The 14,457-nt window shown below is 50.2% G+C and overlaps 1 protein-coding gene across 1 annotated transcript in view; it reads right to left on the reverse strand.

The window, feature by feature from the left end:
• The window catches only part of DNAH14 (dynein axonemal heavy chain 14), a 217,272-nt gene that overhangs the window by 38,536 nt on the left and 164,279 nt on the right, over positions 1 to 14,457 (reverse strand). The window contains exons 59-65 of the mRNA XM_083174857.1: positions 11,259 to 11,353; positions 8,835 to 8,994; positions 7,929 to 8,060; positions 2,607 to 2,702; positions 798 to 938; positions 500 to 715; positions 64 to 294 (exon numbers count right to left, since the gene is read on the reverse strand). Coding sequence (XP_083030983.1) covers positions 64 to 294; positions 500 to 715; positions 798 to 938; positions 2,607 to 2,702; positions 7,929 to 8,060; positions 8,835 to 8,994; positions 11,259 to 11,353 — 1,071 coding nt within the window. The remainder of the gene's footprint in view (positions 1 to 63; positions 295 to 499; positions 716 to 797; positions 939 to 2,606; positions 2,703 to 7,928; positions 8,061 to 8,834; positions 8,995 to 11,258; positions 11,354 to 14,457) is intronic.

Raw genomic sequence — 14,457 nt, forward strand, 5'->3', positions numbered from 1 at the left:
ACAATGGCCATTAGTGATTATTATAAGCAGTATAATGACTATGCACCACCAGGTGAGTAGTACCTGTAGGAGGATGGGCTCCCCAAGGCGTATCGCTGTCTCCAAGGTCTTCATATAGCTGGGATCAGAGGCGTTAGCCTGCAATAGTCTGTCACCTTCCATCTGGCAAATCCATTTGTACGCCTGACCGTGAGGATCCACCAGCAGAGGCCAGCGCTGGCCGTTCTTAACCAGAATAGCATTTTCCGTGGAGTAGGGATCAGGAGGTAACCCTTCGTTCTGCCACTGTCGGACCTGGTGCATTGATTAGAGACAAAAGGCTCAGCATGCTGGATATGGTATATGTCCCAGTATTGTATATTAGGCACTAGATTGGCTACACTTTGCTGAGTAATATTAGGACACAAAGGATTATGGGACAAGACAAAAACAATGTCTCCCTGCTAGTAGGGTCTGAGCTTTCTGTAAGGGAATGATTGGTGCATGGAGGGTGGGTTACCTCGTTCTTTGCAGCCATCGCTCGTACGAGTGAATAGTCTTCCGACACTGGGATTTTATACACGTTGCAAAATCCCAGCCACTGCTCTACCAGTTGTGCCCGATACTCAGATGTAAACACCCCGCAGTACACAACAAAAGCCGCTGACACAAGGATGTCCCCGATTATTCCGTCCAATCGTAGGTCAAGCCTGTCCACAGACTCCTTCCATCGCACCTGCGTGATATCAGGGGTACAGTGTGAGGTTGGGGGGGTGGGGGGGATAATGCCTCTGACACCCTCTCATCATCTCATGTACCTTCTCCTCGTCCAGAGCGGTGATCAGCATGGAAGCCCTGGCCAGGCGTTTGGTGGTGAGCTGCCTCCGGTCTGCCAACTGGCCTTTCTCTGCAACGCTGTCCCGGTATTGTTTCTGAAGACGCTCCTGATGCTCCTCAACCTGAACACAGTCGTACAATAGAAATCCCGTCAATATCAATAGTGTTACGTAACATGCTCAATTAAAATTGTATAAGCACTCTAATGGGTGTTTTCAATGTTAAATGTGCCTTATAATTGTATAAGCACCGTAATGGGTGCTTACAATGTAAAAAGCACCCCCACGCCACCCGTGCTATCAACGTCAACCCGTGGCGAGCGCAGCGAGCCCGCGAGGGGTAGCGGTACGCGTCCTCCGACCTTTTCATACCCCCACTATCCACGTCGGCGTGGAGTTGCTTCTATATAGTGTGGCGAGTGCAGCGTGCCACCGAGCCCGAAGCGTGGCGAGCGGACACAGAATACATGTAAAGTAATACGCGTCCCCACGCGGGGCTCGCTGCGCTCGCCACGCTTCGGGTTGGCGTTCATAGTGGGGGTGGCGTGGGGCTGCATTTAACATTGTAAGCCCCCATTACGGTGCTTATACAATTAAAAATTGCATCACATGTGGGCATATGCGATGTGATGCGATGCCGTACGACTGAATATCGTGGGCGCCGTGCTAGGGAACAAGTACCGACTTTTTCATATTTTAACATCCATGAGGGCTTAAACCGTAAAGTGGGCTGAATGCAGAAGTGGAGCGAGGCAACTGGTTTTGAGCGGTATGTGGTCCTTAGGTCGACACAGCAAAGGTCGACATGCATTGGGTCGACCATTGAAGGGCAACATGGCTTAGGTTGAGACATGTAATAGATCGACTAGGTCGACAGGTTTTGACAGTGACATCAAAAAGTGTGAAAAAACCATGTCGACCTTTTCATGTGTTGATCGTTCCCATGTCGACCTTGTGCATGTTGACCTTTTGCTTGTGTTCACCTATTGACTGTGTATCTACACATTGTCGACCCTTTATTCCGGAACCATCACAGAGGGGGTAATTCGGACCAGATTGCACGTTCGAGAATCTGCGGCGTCCAGCGATCAGATAAGCCCCGCCCCGCTATAGTGAAACCCCGCCTTGCCGGCGTGTGAACAGAAGTGTGCGGCTAGGGAAGACTTTGCAGCCGAGGGAAAATATCTTAATTCCATTGGTTAGACGCTCACCATGGAAGGATCTCCCCATTGGTCACCACTGATCGCATATCCGGCCTGGAGCTGACATCATACACCCGCCCCTAAATGCCTAGCGTTCTCCCGGACACTCCCACTAAACGTCCGGTTACCACCCCCAGACGCCTACTTCCTGGCAATCACTTTGCGAATGGCTAGTAAAGAATAAAGTAGCAGGCTCTCATTGCAGTACAGGGTCACATACAGTATGGGCATTATAGCCCATGCGGATATGCACTGTATCCATAATGGGCCGCTGTGATCTGAACCGTCCCCAGAGGCAGGATAACATTTCCCCATTACGGGAGTGTGCAATGTGGGCTGCCGGTTAGGGTGGAGAATATTTCGGTATAGAGAGGTCTGTAGCTCCTCCCGCAGATTAAAGTTTATGGTGACTTCTCTTGGCTGCGCCATAAGTATAACTTTGCATGACCAGTGTTGGGGTACCGCTCCCCATGCCAGCCTTCTCAGTCGCTGGGTCGGGTTGGATCAATGCTATTAGGTGTACTTCGCAGGAACAATCCTGTTATGCCGACATGTCATCACTAAAGGGCCAAGGTGTGACCTGTCTTACCAGAGATAAGCTGTCCTGCTTCCTTCTCAGTCTCTCCTGTGCCAGCATTAAGGCTTCTTGGGCCTCGGCCACCCGTCGTTTTTTGGGGATCACCATCTAGAAAGCAGGATGTAGAGAGTCAGTGAGTTGTCACTGGGAGAAGAGCGCGGATATAGGGGTGATCTTCCCCACCTGCAGGGCAGCATGACTTTGTCCATTAAATAAGTATTTTCCTTATGCAAACCAACCAGAATCAGGCCCATAGTGTATACTCTGTATACCGTGCATACTGTGTATACTGTGGGCTAGCCTTACACCAGGTCGTTCTGCCTTTCACAGAAGAGATACTAGACCATTATATTAGGTATATTAATATAACCTAGTGGTGGGTAACATTGTGCAGCACCTGGTGGCATGGGTCACATACATTCCCTGCAGAGTACACAAGCAGACAGGGCCAAAGGAAGAGTATACCAGCAGATGGGACCAGGGGAAGAGTACACCAGCAGATGGGACCAGGGGAAGAGTACACCAGCAGATGGGACAAGGGGAAGAGTATACCAGCAGATGGGACCAGGGGAAGTGTATACCAGCAGATGGGACCAGGGGAAGAGTATACCAGCAGATGGGACAAGGGGAAGAGTATACCAGCAGACAGGGCCAAGGGAAGAGTATACCAGCAGATGGGACCAGGGGAAGAGTATACCAGCACATGGGACCAGGGGAAGAGTATACCAGCACATGGGACCAGGGGAAGAGTATACCAGCAGATGGGACCAGGGGAAGAGTATACCAGCACATGGGACCAGGGGAAGAGTATACCAGCACATGGGACCAGGGGAAGAGTATACCAGCAGATGGGACCAGGGGATGAGTATACCAGCACATAGGACCAGGGGAAGAGTATACCAGCACATAGGACCAGGGGAAGAGTATACCAGAAGATGGGAACAGAGGAAGAGTATACCAGCACATAGGACCAGGGGAAGAGTATACCAGCACATAGGACCAGGGGAAGAGTATACCAGCAGACAGGGCCAAGGGAAGAGTATACCAGCAGACGGGACCAGGGGAAGAGTATACCAGCAGATGGGACCAGAGGAAGAGTATACCAGCACATAGGACCAGGGGATGAGTATACCAGAAGATGGGACCAGAGGAAGAGTATACCAGCAGATGGGACCTGGAGAAGAGTATACCAGCACATAGGACCAGGGGAAGAGTATACCAGCAGATGGGACCTGGAGAAGAGTATACCAGCAGATGGGACCAGAGGAAGAGTATACCAGCAGATGGGACCAGGGGATGAGTATACCAGCAGACGGGACCAGGGGAAGAGTATACCAGCACATAGGACCAGAAGAAGAGTATACCAGCACATGGGACCAGAAGAAGAGTATACCAGCAGATGAGACTAGAGGAAGAGTATACCAGCAGATGGGACCTGAGGAAGAGTATACCAGAAGATGGGACCAGGGGAAGAGTATACCAGCACATAGGACCAGGGGAAGAGTATACCAGAAGATGGGAACAGAGGAAGAGTATACCAGCAGATGGGACCTGGAGAAGAGTATACCAGCACATGGGACCAGAGGAAGAGTATACCAGCAGATGGGACCAGAGGAAGAGTATACCAGCAGATGGGACCAGAGGAAGAGTATACCAGCAGACGGGACCAGGGGAAGAGTATACCAGCAGACGGGACCAGGGGAAGAGTATACCAGCACATAGGACCAGGGGAAGAGTATACCAGCAGATGAGACCAGGGGAAGAGTATACCAGCAGATGAGACCAGGGGAAGAGTATACCAGCAGATGAGACCAGAGGAAGAGTATACCAGCACATGGGACCAGAAGAAGAGTATACCAGCACATGGGACCAGAAGAAGAGTATACCAGCAGATGAGACTAGAGGAAGAGTATACCAGCAGATGGGACCTGAGGAAGAGTATACCAGAAGATGGGACCAGGGGAAGAGTATACCAGCACATAGGACCAGGGGAAGAGTATACCAGAAGATGGGAACAGAGGAAGAGTATACCAGCACATGGGACCAGGAGAAGAGTATACCAGCACATGGGACCAGAGGAAGAGTATACCAGCAGACAGGGCCAAGGGAAGAGTATACCAGCAGACGGGACCAGGGGAAGAGTATACCAGCAGATGGGACCAGAGGAAGAGTATACCAGCACATAGGACCAGGGGAAGAGTATACCAGCAGATGGGACCTGGAGAAGAGTATACCAGCACATAGGACCAGGGGAAGAGTATACCAGCAGATGGGACCTGGAGAAGAGTATACCAGCAGATGGGACCAGAGGAAGAGTATACCAGCAGATGGGACCAGGGGAGGAGTATACCAGCAGATGGGACCAGGGGATGAGTATACCAGAAGATGGGACCAGAGGAAGAGTATACCAGCACATGGGACCAGAGGAAGAGTATACCAGCAGATGGGACCTGGAGAAGAGTATACCAGCAGATGGGACCAGGGGAGGAGTATACCAGCAGATGGGACCAGGGGATGAGTATACCAGAAGATGGGAACAGAGGAAGAGTATACCAGCAGATGGGACCTGGAGAAGAGTATACCAGCACATGGGACCAGAGGAAGAGTATACCAGCAGATGGGACCAGAGGAAGAGTATACCAGCAGATGGGACCAGAGGAAGAGTATACCAGCAGATGGGACCAGGGGAAGAGTATACCAGCAGACGGGACCAGGGGAAGAGTATACCAGCAGACGGGACCAGGGGAAGAGTATACCAGCACATAGGACCAGGGGAAGAGTATACCAGCAGATGAGACCAGGGGAAGAGTATACCAGCAGATGAGACCAGGGGAAGAGTATACCAGCAGATGAGACCAGAGGAAGAGTATACCAGCACATGGGACCAGAAGAAGAGTATACCAGCACATGGGACCAGAAGAAGAGTATACCAGCAGATGAGACTAGAGGAAGAGTATACCAGCAGATGGGACCTGAGGAAGAGTATACCAGAAGATGGGACCAGAGGAAGAGTATACCAGCACATGGGACCAGGGGAAGAGTATACCAGCAGATGGGAACAGAGGAAGAGTATACCAGCAGATGGGACCAGAGGAAGAGTATACCAGCAGATGAGACCAGAGGAAGAGTATACCAGAAGATGGGACCAGAGGAAGAGTATACCAGCAGATTGGACCAGAGGAAGAGTATACCAGCACATGGGACCAGGGGAAGAGTATACCAGCAGATGGGAACAGAGGAAGAGTATACCAGCAGATGGGACCAGAGGAAGAGTATACCAGCAGATGAGACCAGAGGAAGAGTATACCAGCAGATGGGAACAGAGGAAGAGTATACCAGCACATGGGACCAGAGGAAGAGTATACCAGCAGATGGGAACAGAGGAAGAGTATACCAGCAGATGGGACCAGAGGAAGAGTATACCAGCAAATGGGACCAGAGGAAGAGTATACCAGCAGATGAGACCAGAGGAAGAGTATACCAGCAGATGGGACCAGAGGAAGAGTATACCAGCAGATGAGACCAGAGGAAGAGTATACCAGCAGATGGGACCAGAGGAAGAGTATACCAGCAGATGAGACCAGAGGAAGAGTATACCAGCAGATGGGACCAGAGGAAGAGTATGCCAGCAGATGGGACCAGGAGAAGAGTATACCAGCAGATGGGACCAGAGGAAGAGTATACCAGCAGATGGGACCAGAGGAAGAGTATACCAGCAGATGGGACCAGAGGAAGAGTATACCAGCAGATGGGACCAGAGGAAGAGTATACCAGCACATGGGACCAGGGGAAGAGTATACCAGCAGATGAGACCAGAGGAAGAGTATACCAGCACATGGAACCAGAGGAAGAGTATACCAGCAGATGGGAACAGAGGAAGAGTATACCAGCAGATGCGACCAGAGGAAGAGTATACCAGCACATGGGACCAGAGGAAGAGTATACCAGCAGATGGGACCAGGGGAAGAGTATACCAGCAGATGGGACCAGATGAAGAGTATACCAGCAGATGGGACCAGGGGAAGAGTATACCAGCAGATGGGACCAGATGAAGAGTATACCAGCAGATGGGACCAGAGGAAGAGTATACCAGCACATAGGACCAGGGGAAGAGTATACCAGCAGATGGGACCAGAGGAAGAGTATACCAGCAGATGGGACCAGAGGAAGAGTATACCAGCACATAGGACCAGAGTATACCAGCAGATGGGACCAGGGGAAGAGTATACCAGCAGATGGGACCTGGAGAAGAGTATACCAGCAGATTGGACCAGAGGAAGAGTATACCAGCAGATGGGACCAGAGGAAGAGTATACCAGCAGATGGGACCAGGGGAAGAGTATACCAGCAGATGGGACCAGAGGAAGAGTATACCAGCAGATGGCACCAGAGGAAGAGTATACCAGCAGATGAGACCATGGGAAGAGTATACCAGCAGATGGGACCATGGGAAGAGTATACCAGCAGATGGGACCAGAGGAAGAGTATACCAGCAGATGGCACCAGAGGAAGAGTATACCAGCAGATGAGACCATGGGAAGAGTATACCAGCAGATGGGACCATGGGAAGAGTATACCAGCAGATGGGACCAGAGGAAGAGTATACCAGCAGATGGGACCAGAGGAAGAGTATACCAGAATATGGGACCAGGGGAAGAGTATACCAGCAGATGGGACCAGGGGAAGAGTATACCAGCAGATGGGACCATGGGAAGAGTATACCAGCAGATGGGACCAGGGGAAGAGTATACCAGCAGATGGGACCAGAGGAAGAGTATACCAGCAGATGGCACCAGGGGGAGGAGTATACTAGCAGATGGGACCAGAGGAAGAGTATACCAGCAGATGGGACCAGGGAAAGAGTATACCAGCAGATGGCACCAGGGGGAGGAGTATACCAGCAGATGGGACCAGGGGATGAGTATACCAGCAGATGGCACCAGGGGGAGGAGTATACCACCAGATGGGACCAGGGGATGAGTATACCAGCAGATGGCACCAGGGGGAGGAGTATACCAGCAGATGGGACCAGGGGAAGAGTATACCAGCAGATGGGACCAGAGGATGAGTATACCAGCACATGGGACCAGAGGAAGAGTATACCAGCAGATGGGACCAGGGGATGAGTATACCAGCAGATGGGACCAGGGGAAGAGTATACCAGCAGATGGGACCTGGAGAAGAGTATACCAGCAGATGGGACCAGAGGAAGAGTATACCAGCAGATGGGACCAGGGGGAGGAGTATACCTACAGATAGGAGCAGTAACAGTCACTAGGCAGTCAGCAGATTGATACTTTATATCAGACATACATTGTATTACTGTATACCCACCTTGTGCACCTCGTGGTAATGCTCTAGAGCCACTACCCACTGGCACAGCGAGCGACAGGCCGTGGACACTGCGCCCACTTTCTGCGGGGTGAAATCCGGAATGCTGGAATACTTTTTTAATTTATGAAAAACCTGTGAACATACAAACAGACCATAGTTCAGGAAATAAATCACATCACTATATCCAAGGCGGCGGAAAGGATGGGAGCACAATGGGATGTACCGGACATACGGTGCCAATGGGAATACTGATGGAACTGTGCGTAATAACACATATAACAGATATCAGACACATAATGCACTGACAGGACGGGGCCCAGAACGTAAATGAGACACAGGGGCCCCAATTCAGGGGTACTCGGATGTCTGGCAGACAATTTCTATGTCAACATATATAAATTCGACATTGCCAATGGTCGACACAAGCAATAGGTCAAGGTGGCAATGATCGACACATGAAAAGGCCGACATGGGTTTTACATATTTTTCTTTCTTTTTGTTCCTACTTTACCATCCTCATGGACTCTGGTGGGAATGTACACGCTAGGGATAGGTCTAAGTCTGGGTACACAATTAACCGACACATCTGCCATCATGCCACATGAGCGTCCAATCACAGTAAGTTACACACTTGCCGATTGGCTACTCAACGTGTCGGTCATGACACCAAGCTGTGCGTGCATTTAAATATTCCGGTCAACTGTGACGCCAGCCCCACGCCGCAAATGTACAGGTGGTTGGCGGACACACAGCCAGATGCACCGATAGATCTGAAGTTATACCGCCAATGCGTTGCTGCAGGGCCGATACGCTATGTCTGTGAACGACTCTGGCCCAGATACCGCCACTGTCTCTCATCGTTGCACTGGGATAGAGGAGAGGTAATACAGAGCATTACGCCAGTACCTTCTCCGGAACACTGTCCTTGTCCAGGCTGACCAGCCTCTTCAGGAAGCCCGGATCCGCGAGCAGCAGTTTGGCAGTGGTCCAGTCCGGTGTCTTCTGCAGCAGCACGCATACCGCGTTCATAACGGTCAGCACCAGGAAGGGGGGGTGCGTGTAAACTCTGGAATATAGCGTGTTCCCAGCTAAAGTTACTCCCATGACATCATCATACATGGAGAATGTTAGAGGCTATTCGTGGAGACTGTACCTTCAATTTAAATATACTATTAAACTCAGGATATATAATGCCAGCATTAACACTCCATACTTTTAGGGCCCTTCAATATCAGTAATAACCTGCGAGATGCCGACATCGGTGGGGTCCGTGTGGTTCCGCCCCATGCATTAAAGTGGTGATCATATAAATAGGCAGCACTAGCCGATGCTAGGCATAATATGAACTGGGGACACTGTGGGCCATATTCAATTGTTTATTCGCACCCGATCTCCCGTCTTCCCGTCTAGTGACGGGAGATCACGGGCGATATTCAATTGATGATTTTTATGTGCATATTGTGCTCATTATGATCAGGTTTAGCAGCAAACAGCAGCTAAACCCAACCAAACAAATGGGCACAAACCGAAAAGTCCCATCATCATAAACAACTGAATAGGACAAGCGGGACAGGGGGAAAACAATTGAATATCATCCTATATGTCATAATGTGATTTGGGTGAACAGTGTCGGGTAAATGTACTAAGATTGAATTGATACGAATGCAGTCATGTGTACCCACATGGGTGGGGGTGGGATCTCTCGGTGTCCCCCATATTTTGTAAACCAGTACCGGGCTCAATCAGCCTTCAGGGTAATGTCACATCCAGGGGAGATTTTTGTCATAAGCACCAAAACATGACAGCCGTAGCTGGTTAGCCCAAGCTGTGTCCCTGGGGGAGTGGGGACCCAGCCAAATATGAATGACTACGATATTGGGAAATATGAATTGTTAATTTGTAAATTTGCCGTATTCTCTGTTCATATTGTCGGCCCATTCATGGCCAACCCAGTGCGTACACGTTCATACATTTAAAGCCAACCTTAGTAAATTTACCCATGTATCATAAAATAAACTAAGGAACTATTATGGGGCATAATATTAACTCGGGCACTACTATGTAACATAACATAACTGGGGCACTACAATGGGGCATAACATTAACTAGGGCACTATTATGGGGCATAACAGTAACTGGGGCACTACAATGGGGCATAACAGTAACTAGGGCACTACTATAGGTTATAATATTAACTATGGCTCCACTATGGGGCATAATATTAACTAGGCCACTACTATAGGTCATGACAGTAAATATGGCAATGCTATGGGGCAAAATATTAACTAGGGCCCTACTATGGGCCATGACATTAACTGGGGCACTACAATGGGGCATAACATTAACTGGGGCACTACTATGGGGCATGACATTAACTGGGACACTACAATGGGGCATAACATTAACTAGGGCACTACTATGGGGCATAACATTAACTAGGGCCCTGCTATGGGGCATAACATTAACTGGGGCCCTACTATGGGCCATGGCATTAACTGGGGCACTACAATGGGGAATAACATTAACTGGGGCACTACTATGGGGCATGACATTAACTGGGGCACTACAATGGGGCATAACATTAACTGGGGGCACTACTATAGGTCATGACATTAACTGGGGCACCACTATGGGGCATAACATTAACTGGGGCACCACGTTGGGGCATAACATTAACTGGAGCACTAGTATGGGGCATGACAGTAACTAGGGTACTACTATGGTTTAGAAAATGAACTAGGATACTATTATGGAGCATAAAAGTAACAACTTCTTTGGAGAGGTGTCTCTTGAAGCTTTGGGACAGGGGCCCATCAAACTATTAATATGGGGCCCACAAGGTTCCGGTTATGCTCTTGGCTGCGGAGTATGTGGGCGTTATATAAATAACTGTAAATAAATAATTACTGGTGATTGCCTGGCACACACAGGCGGATGATGGTCACCATCTAACCACATTTAGCAACATGAATATTACACATGCTCCAATGATTTCCTGACGCTGGCTAAGTTACTGTAAGGGGTTTTGTGTTTCATTTTATTAGTTTATGAAGATGATTATCCCAGTGAATAAAGAAAATTGATTTAGAATATAGAATATTAAATTCTATTATATGTCATGCAAATACCATGGCAACCACAGTTACATAACTTATGGGATTAGGAGAGGCACTTATCTTTCTCGGCTGGGACATTCATAGCCGAATACTGTCACCCACATGGAGGGGGCACGGAGTCTGACATCAGGTGACCATCTTTTACAGCTCTCATTTATTACATACATTATTTTCTTCCCTGGTGTTTTCTCATTGTTGTTGCTGCTGCACTTACTTCACTTCGGAAATGTCCGATTTATCCAGGGAGTCGAGGGCTGACACAGCTTTCTCCAGTGCTGGGAGAGCCTCGCTGAGCTCCCTCTTTGCATGCTGCAGCAGGGGAGAGGGAGAGAGAGAGAGAGAGAGAGAGAGAGAGAGAGAGAGAGCTATCGTTTACATGCAGTACATGGTCATGTGACTGTTATTAAGCACTCTGTCGCACCTAACTTTGCACCTGGAACAACCATGCTGCTATGCCAGGGGAGCAAGTACTTTTATTATATTTGCATGCAGGGTAAATACTGGCTGCTTTTGCATGGAGCCCAGAAATTACAGCTTTATTCTTGCACTGTAAATTAAATTTCAGCATGCCCTCCCAAATATAATACAAGTCTCCCTTATACCTTGGACACCATCCCCTGCATCCCCTTTTTCCGCTAATCAAACACCGGTAATCGCACTTCTTCGGAGTTGGGGCAGGGCTAAAGTGACACAAATTGCATCTATTTGAGCCCCACCCCCTCATGGTAGACATGAGAATTGCAGCATTTGGCTGTAAATCGGGTGGGGCTAGGTGGTGTCAGACCCTGTCCCCGCCTCCCGAAGTGTAGATCAGCACCTCCTCTCTGGGCTTCTCCCGGAAAGGAGTAAACGAAAATAGGTAAGTACCTGAGGGTGGGGGCTTTAGGGTTAGGCACTAATGGGGAGGGTTAGTGTTGGGCTGTGGGGGGGGGGGGTGTTAGGGTTAGGTACTAACAGGGAGGGTTAGTGTTAGGCTGCGAGGGGGTGTTAGGGTTAGGTACTAACAGGGAGGGTTAGTGTTGGGCTGCGGGGTGTGTGTGTGTTAGGGTTAGGTACTAACAGGGAGGGTTAGTGTTAGGCTGCGATGAGGGATGTTAGGGTTAGGTGCTAACATGGAAGGGTTAGTGTTGGGCTGCCTATATATATATCTTCACACCGTCGTAAGGGGCTGCGCCTCCTTAAATTGTTAATGTTTGTATATGAGAAATATGGTTAGAATTGTATGAAAGATGGCCTGTATTGCAACTTGAGTTATAGGTGAAATGTGTTAAATAGAGAGCATATGATTTGGAAGGGTGTGTGTGTGTTGTTTTATTTAGGGGGGGGGGGGGGTGCTGCGAATCGCGGGAGGGGGGGCGCGGGGGGGGGGGGGTGTTTGCCATGAATCGCCACAAGAAAAAATAACACAGAAAGGTCAACACATGTGAATGTTGACATAAGTGTGGCAGGGGTGGGGTGTGTTTTGCCGCGAATCGCGTGGGAGGGGGGGGGGGCGCTCACCTGGTGGCTGTGGTGTAGGTTCCTGGGCAACATGGAGAGGCAGAGGGTGTCTGGCACTGTGGGCTCACTGGGCTGGTTCTCTGACATGTGAGTCAGAGGCTCCACCCAGCGTTACAGACACACTCACACACTTTGAGTGACAGATGTAGTCAAATATATAAGAGACTAGGTGATTCATCGCGCCCTATGGGCGCTCTTCACACCGTCGTAAGGGGCTGCGCCCCCTTAATTTGTGAACGTTTGTATATGAGAAATATGGTTAGAATTGTATGAAAGATGCCCTGTATTGCAACTTAGGTGTCCGCGAATCGCGGGAGGGGGGGTCGCGGAGGGTGCCGCGAATTGCAGGAGGGGGGGGTCGCGGGGGGGTGGATGCTGCGAATCGCGGGAGGGGAGGGATTGCAGAGAATCGCGGGAGGGCGGTCGTGGGGTGGGTTGCCGCAAATCGCGGGAGGGGGGTTACGGGGGCGGGGGTTGCGGCGAATCATGGTAGGGGGGGTCGCGGGGGGTGTGCCGTGAATCACGGGAGGGGGGGTCACGGGGTGGGGTGCCGAGAATCGCGGGGGGGTGTGTGTGTGTGCCGTGAATCGCGGGAGTGGGGGTTGCGGGGGGGTGTGACGCGAATCGTCACAAGAAAAAATCAACACAGAAAGGTCAACACATGTAAATGTTGACATAAGTGTGGCACTTCATTGGTGTCCATGTCGACACATGAGAATGAATATGAAAACATTCAAAAAATGAAAAAAAAAACTTCAAAAACTCATGTCAACCTTTTTCATTGTCGACCATAGCCATGTCAGTGTTTTCCATGTGCAATTTAATTCTGGAGCTGCCGCGAATCGTGGGGGGGTGCCGCGAATTGCGGGAGGGGGGGGTCGCGGGGAATCATGGGAGGGGGGGTCGCGGGGGTGTGCCATGAATCACGGGAGGGGGGGTCACGGGGTGGGGTGCCGAGAATCGCGGGGGAGGTGTGTGTGTGTGTGCGCCGTGAATCGCGGGAGTGGGGGTTGTGGGGGGGGGGGGGGGTGACGCAAATCGCCACAAGAAAAAATCAACACAGAAAGGTCAACACATGTAAATGTTGACATAAGTGTGGCACTTCATTGGTGTCCATGTCGACACATGAGAATGAATATGAAAATATTCAAAAAATGAAAAAAAAAAACTTCAAAAACTCATGTCAACCTTTTTCATTGTCGACCATAGCCATGTCAGTGTTTTCCATGTGCAATTTAATTCTGGAGCTGCCGCGAATCACGGGGGGTGCCGCGAATTGCGGGAGGGGGGGGGGTCGCGGGGTTGGGTGCCGCGAATCGCGGGAGGGCGGGGTTCACAGGGGTTCCGGTGGGGGGTTGCCGCGAATTGCGGGAGGTGGGGGGTTGCGGGGGGGTGTGACGCGAATCGCCACAAGAAAAAATCAACACAGAAAGGTCAACACATGTAAATGTTGACATAAGTGTGCCACTTCATTGGTGTCCATGTTGACACATGACAATGAATATGAAAACATTCAAAAAATGAAATAAATCTTCAAAAACTCATGTCAACCTTTTTCATTGTCGACCATAGCCGTGCCAGTGTTTTGCATGTGCCATTTAATCCTGGGGCTGCCGCGAATCGCGGGGGGTGCCGCGATTTGCGGGAGGGGGGGGTTGCGGGGGGTGGGTGCCGCGAATCGCGGGAGAGCGGGGTTCATGGGGGTTCCGGTGGGGGGTTGCCGCGAATTGCGGGAGGGGGGGGGGGTCGCGGGGGGGTGCCGCGAATCGCCGGAGGGGGGTTGCGGGGGTGTGACGCGAATCGCCACAAGAAAAAAATCAACACAGAAAGGTCAACACATGTAAATGTTGACATAAGTGTGCCACTTCATTGGTGTCCATGTCGACACATGACAATGAATATGAAAAAATTTA

Source organism: Crinia signifera, chromosome 3 (assembly GCF_055691185.1).
Source record: "Crinia signifera chromosome 3, ASM5569118v1, whole genome shotgun sequence".
Lineage (NCBI taxonomy): Eukaryota > Metazoa > Chordata > Amphibia > Anura > Myobatrachidae > Crinia > Crinia signifera.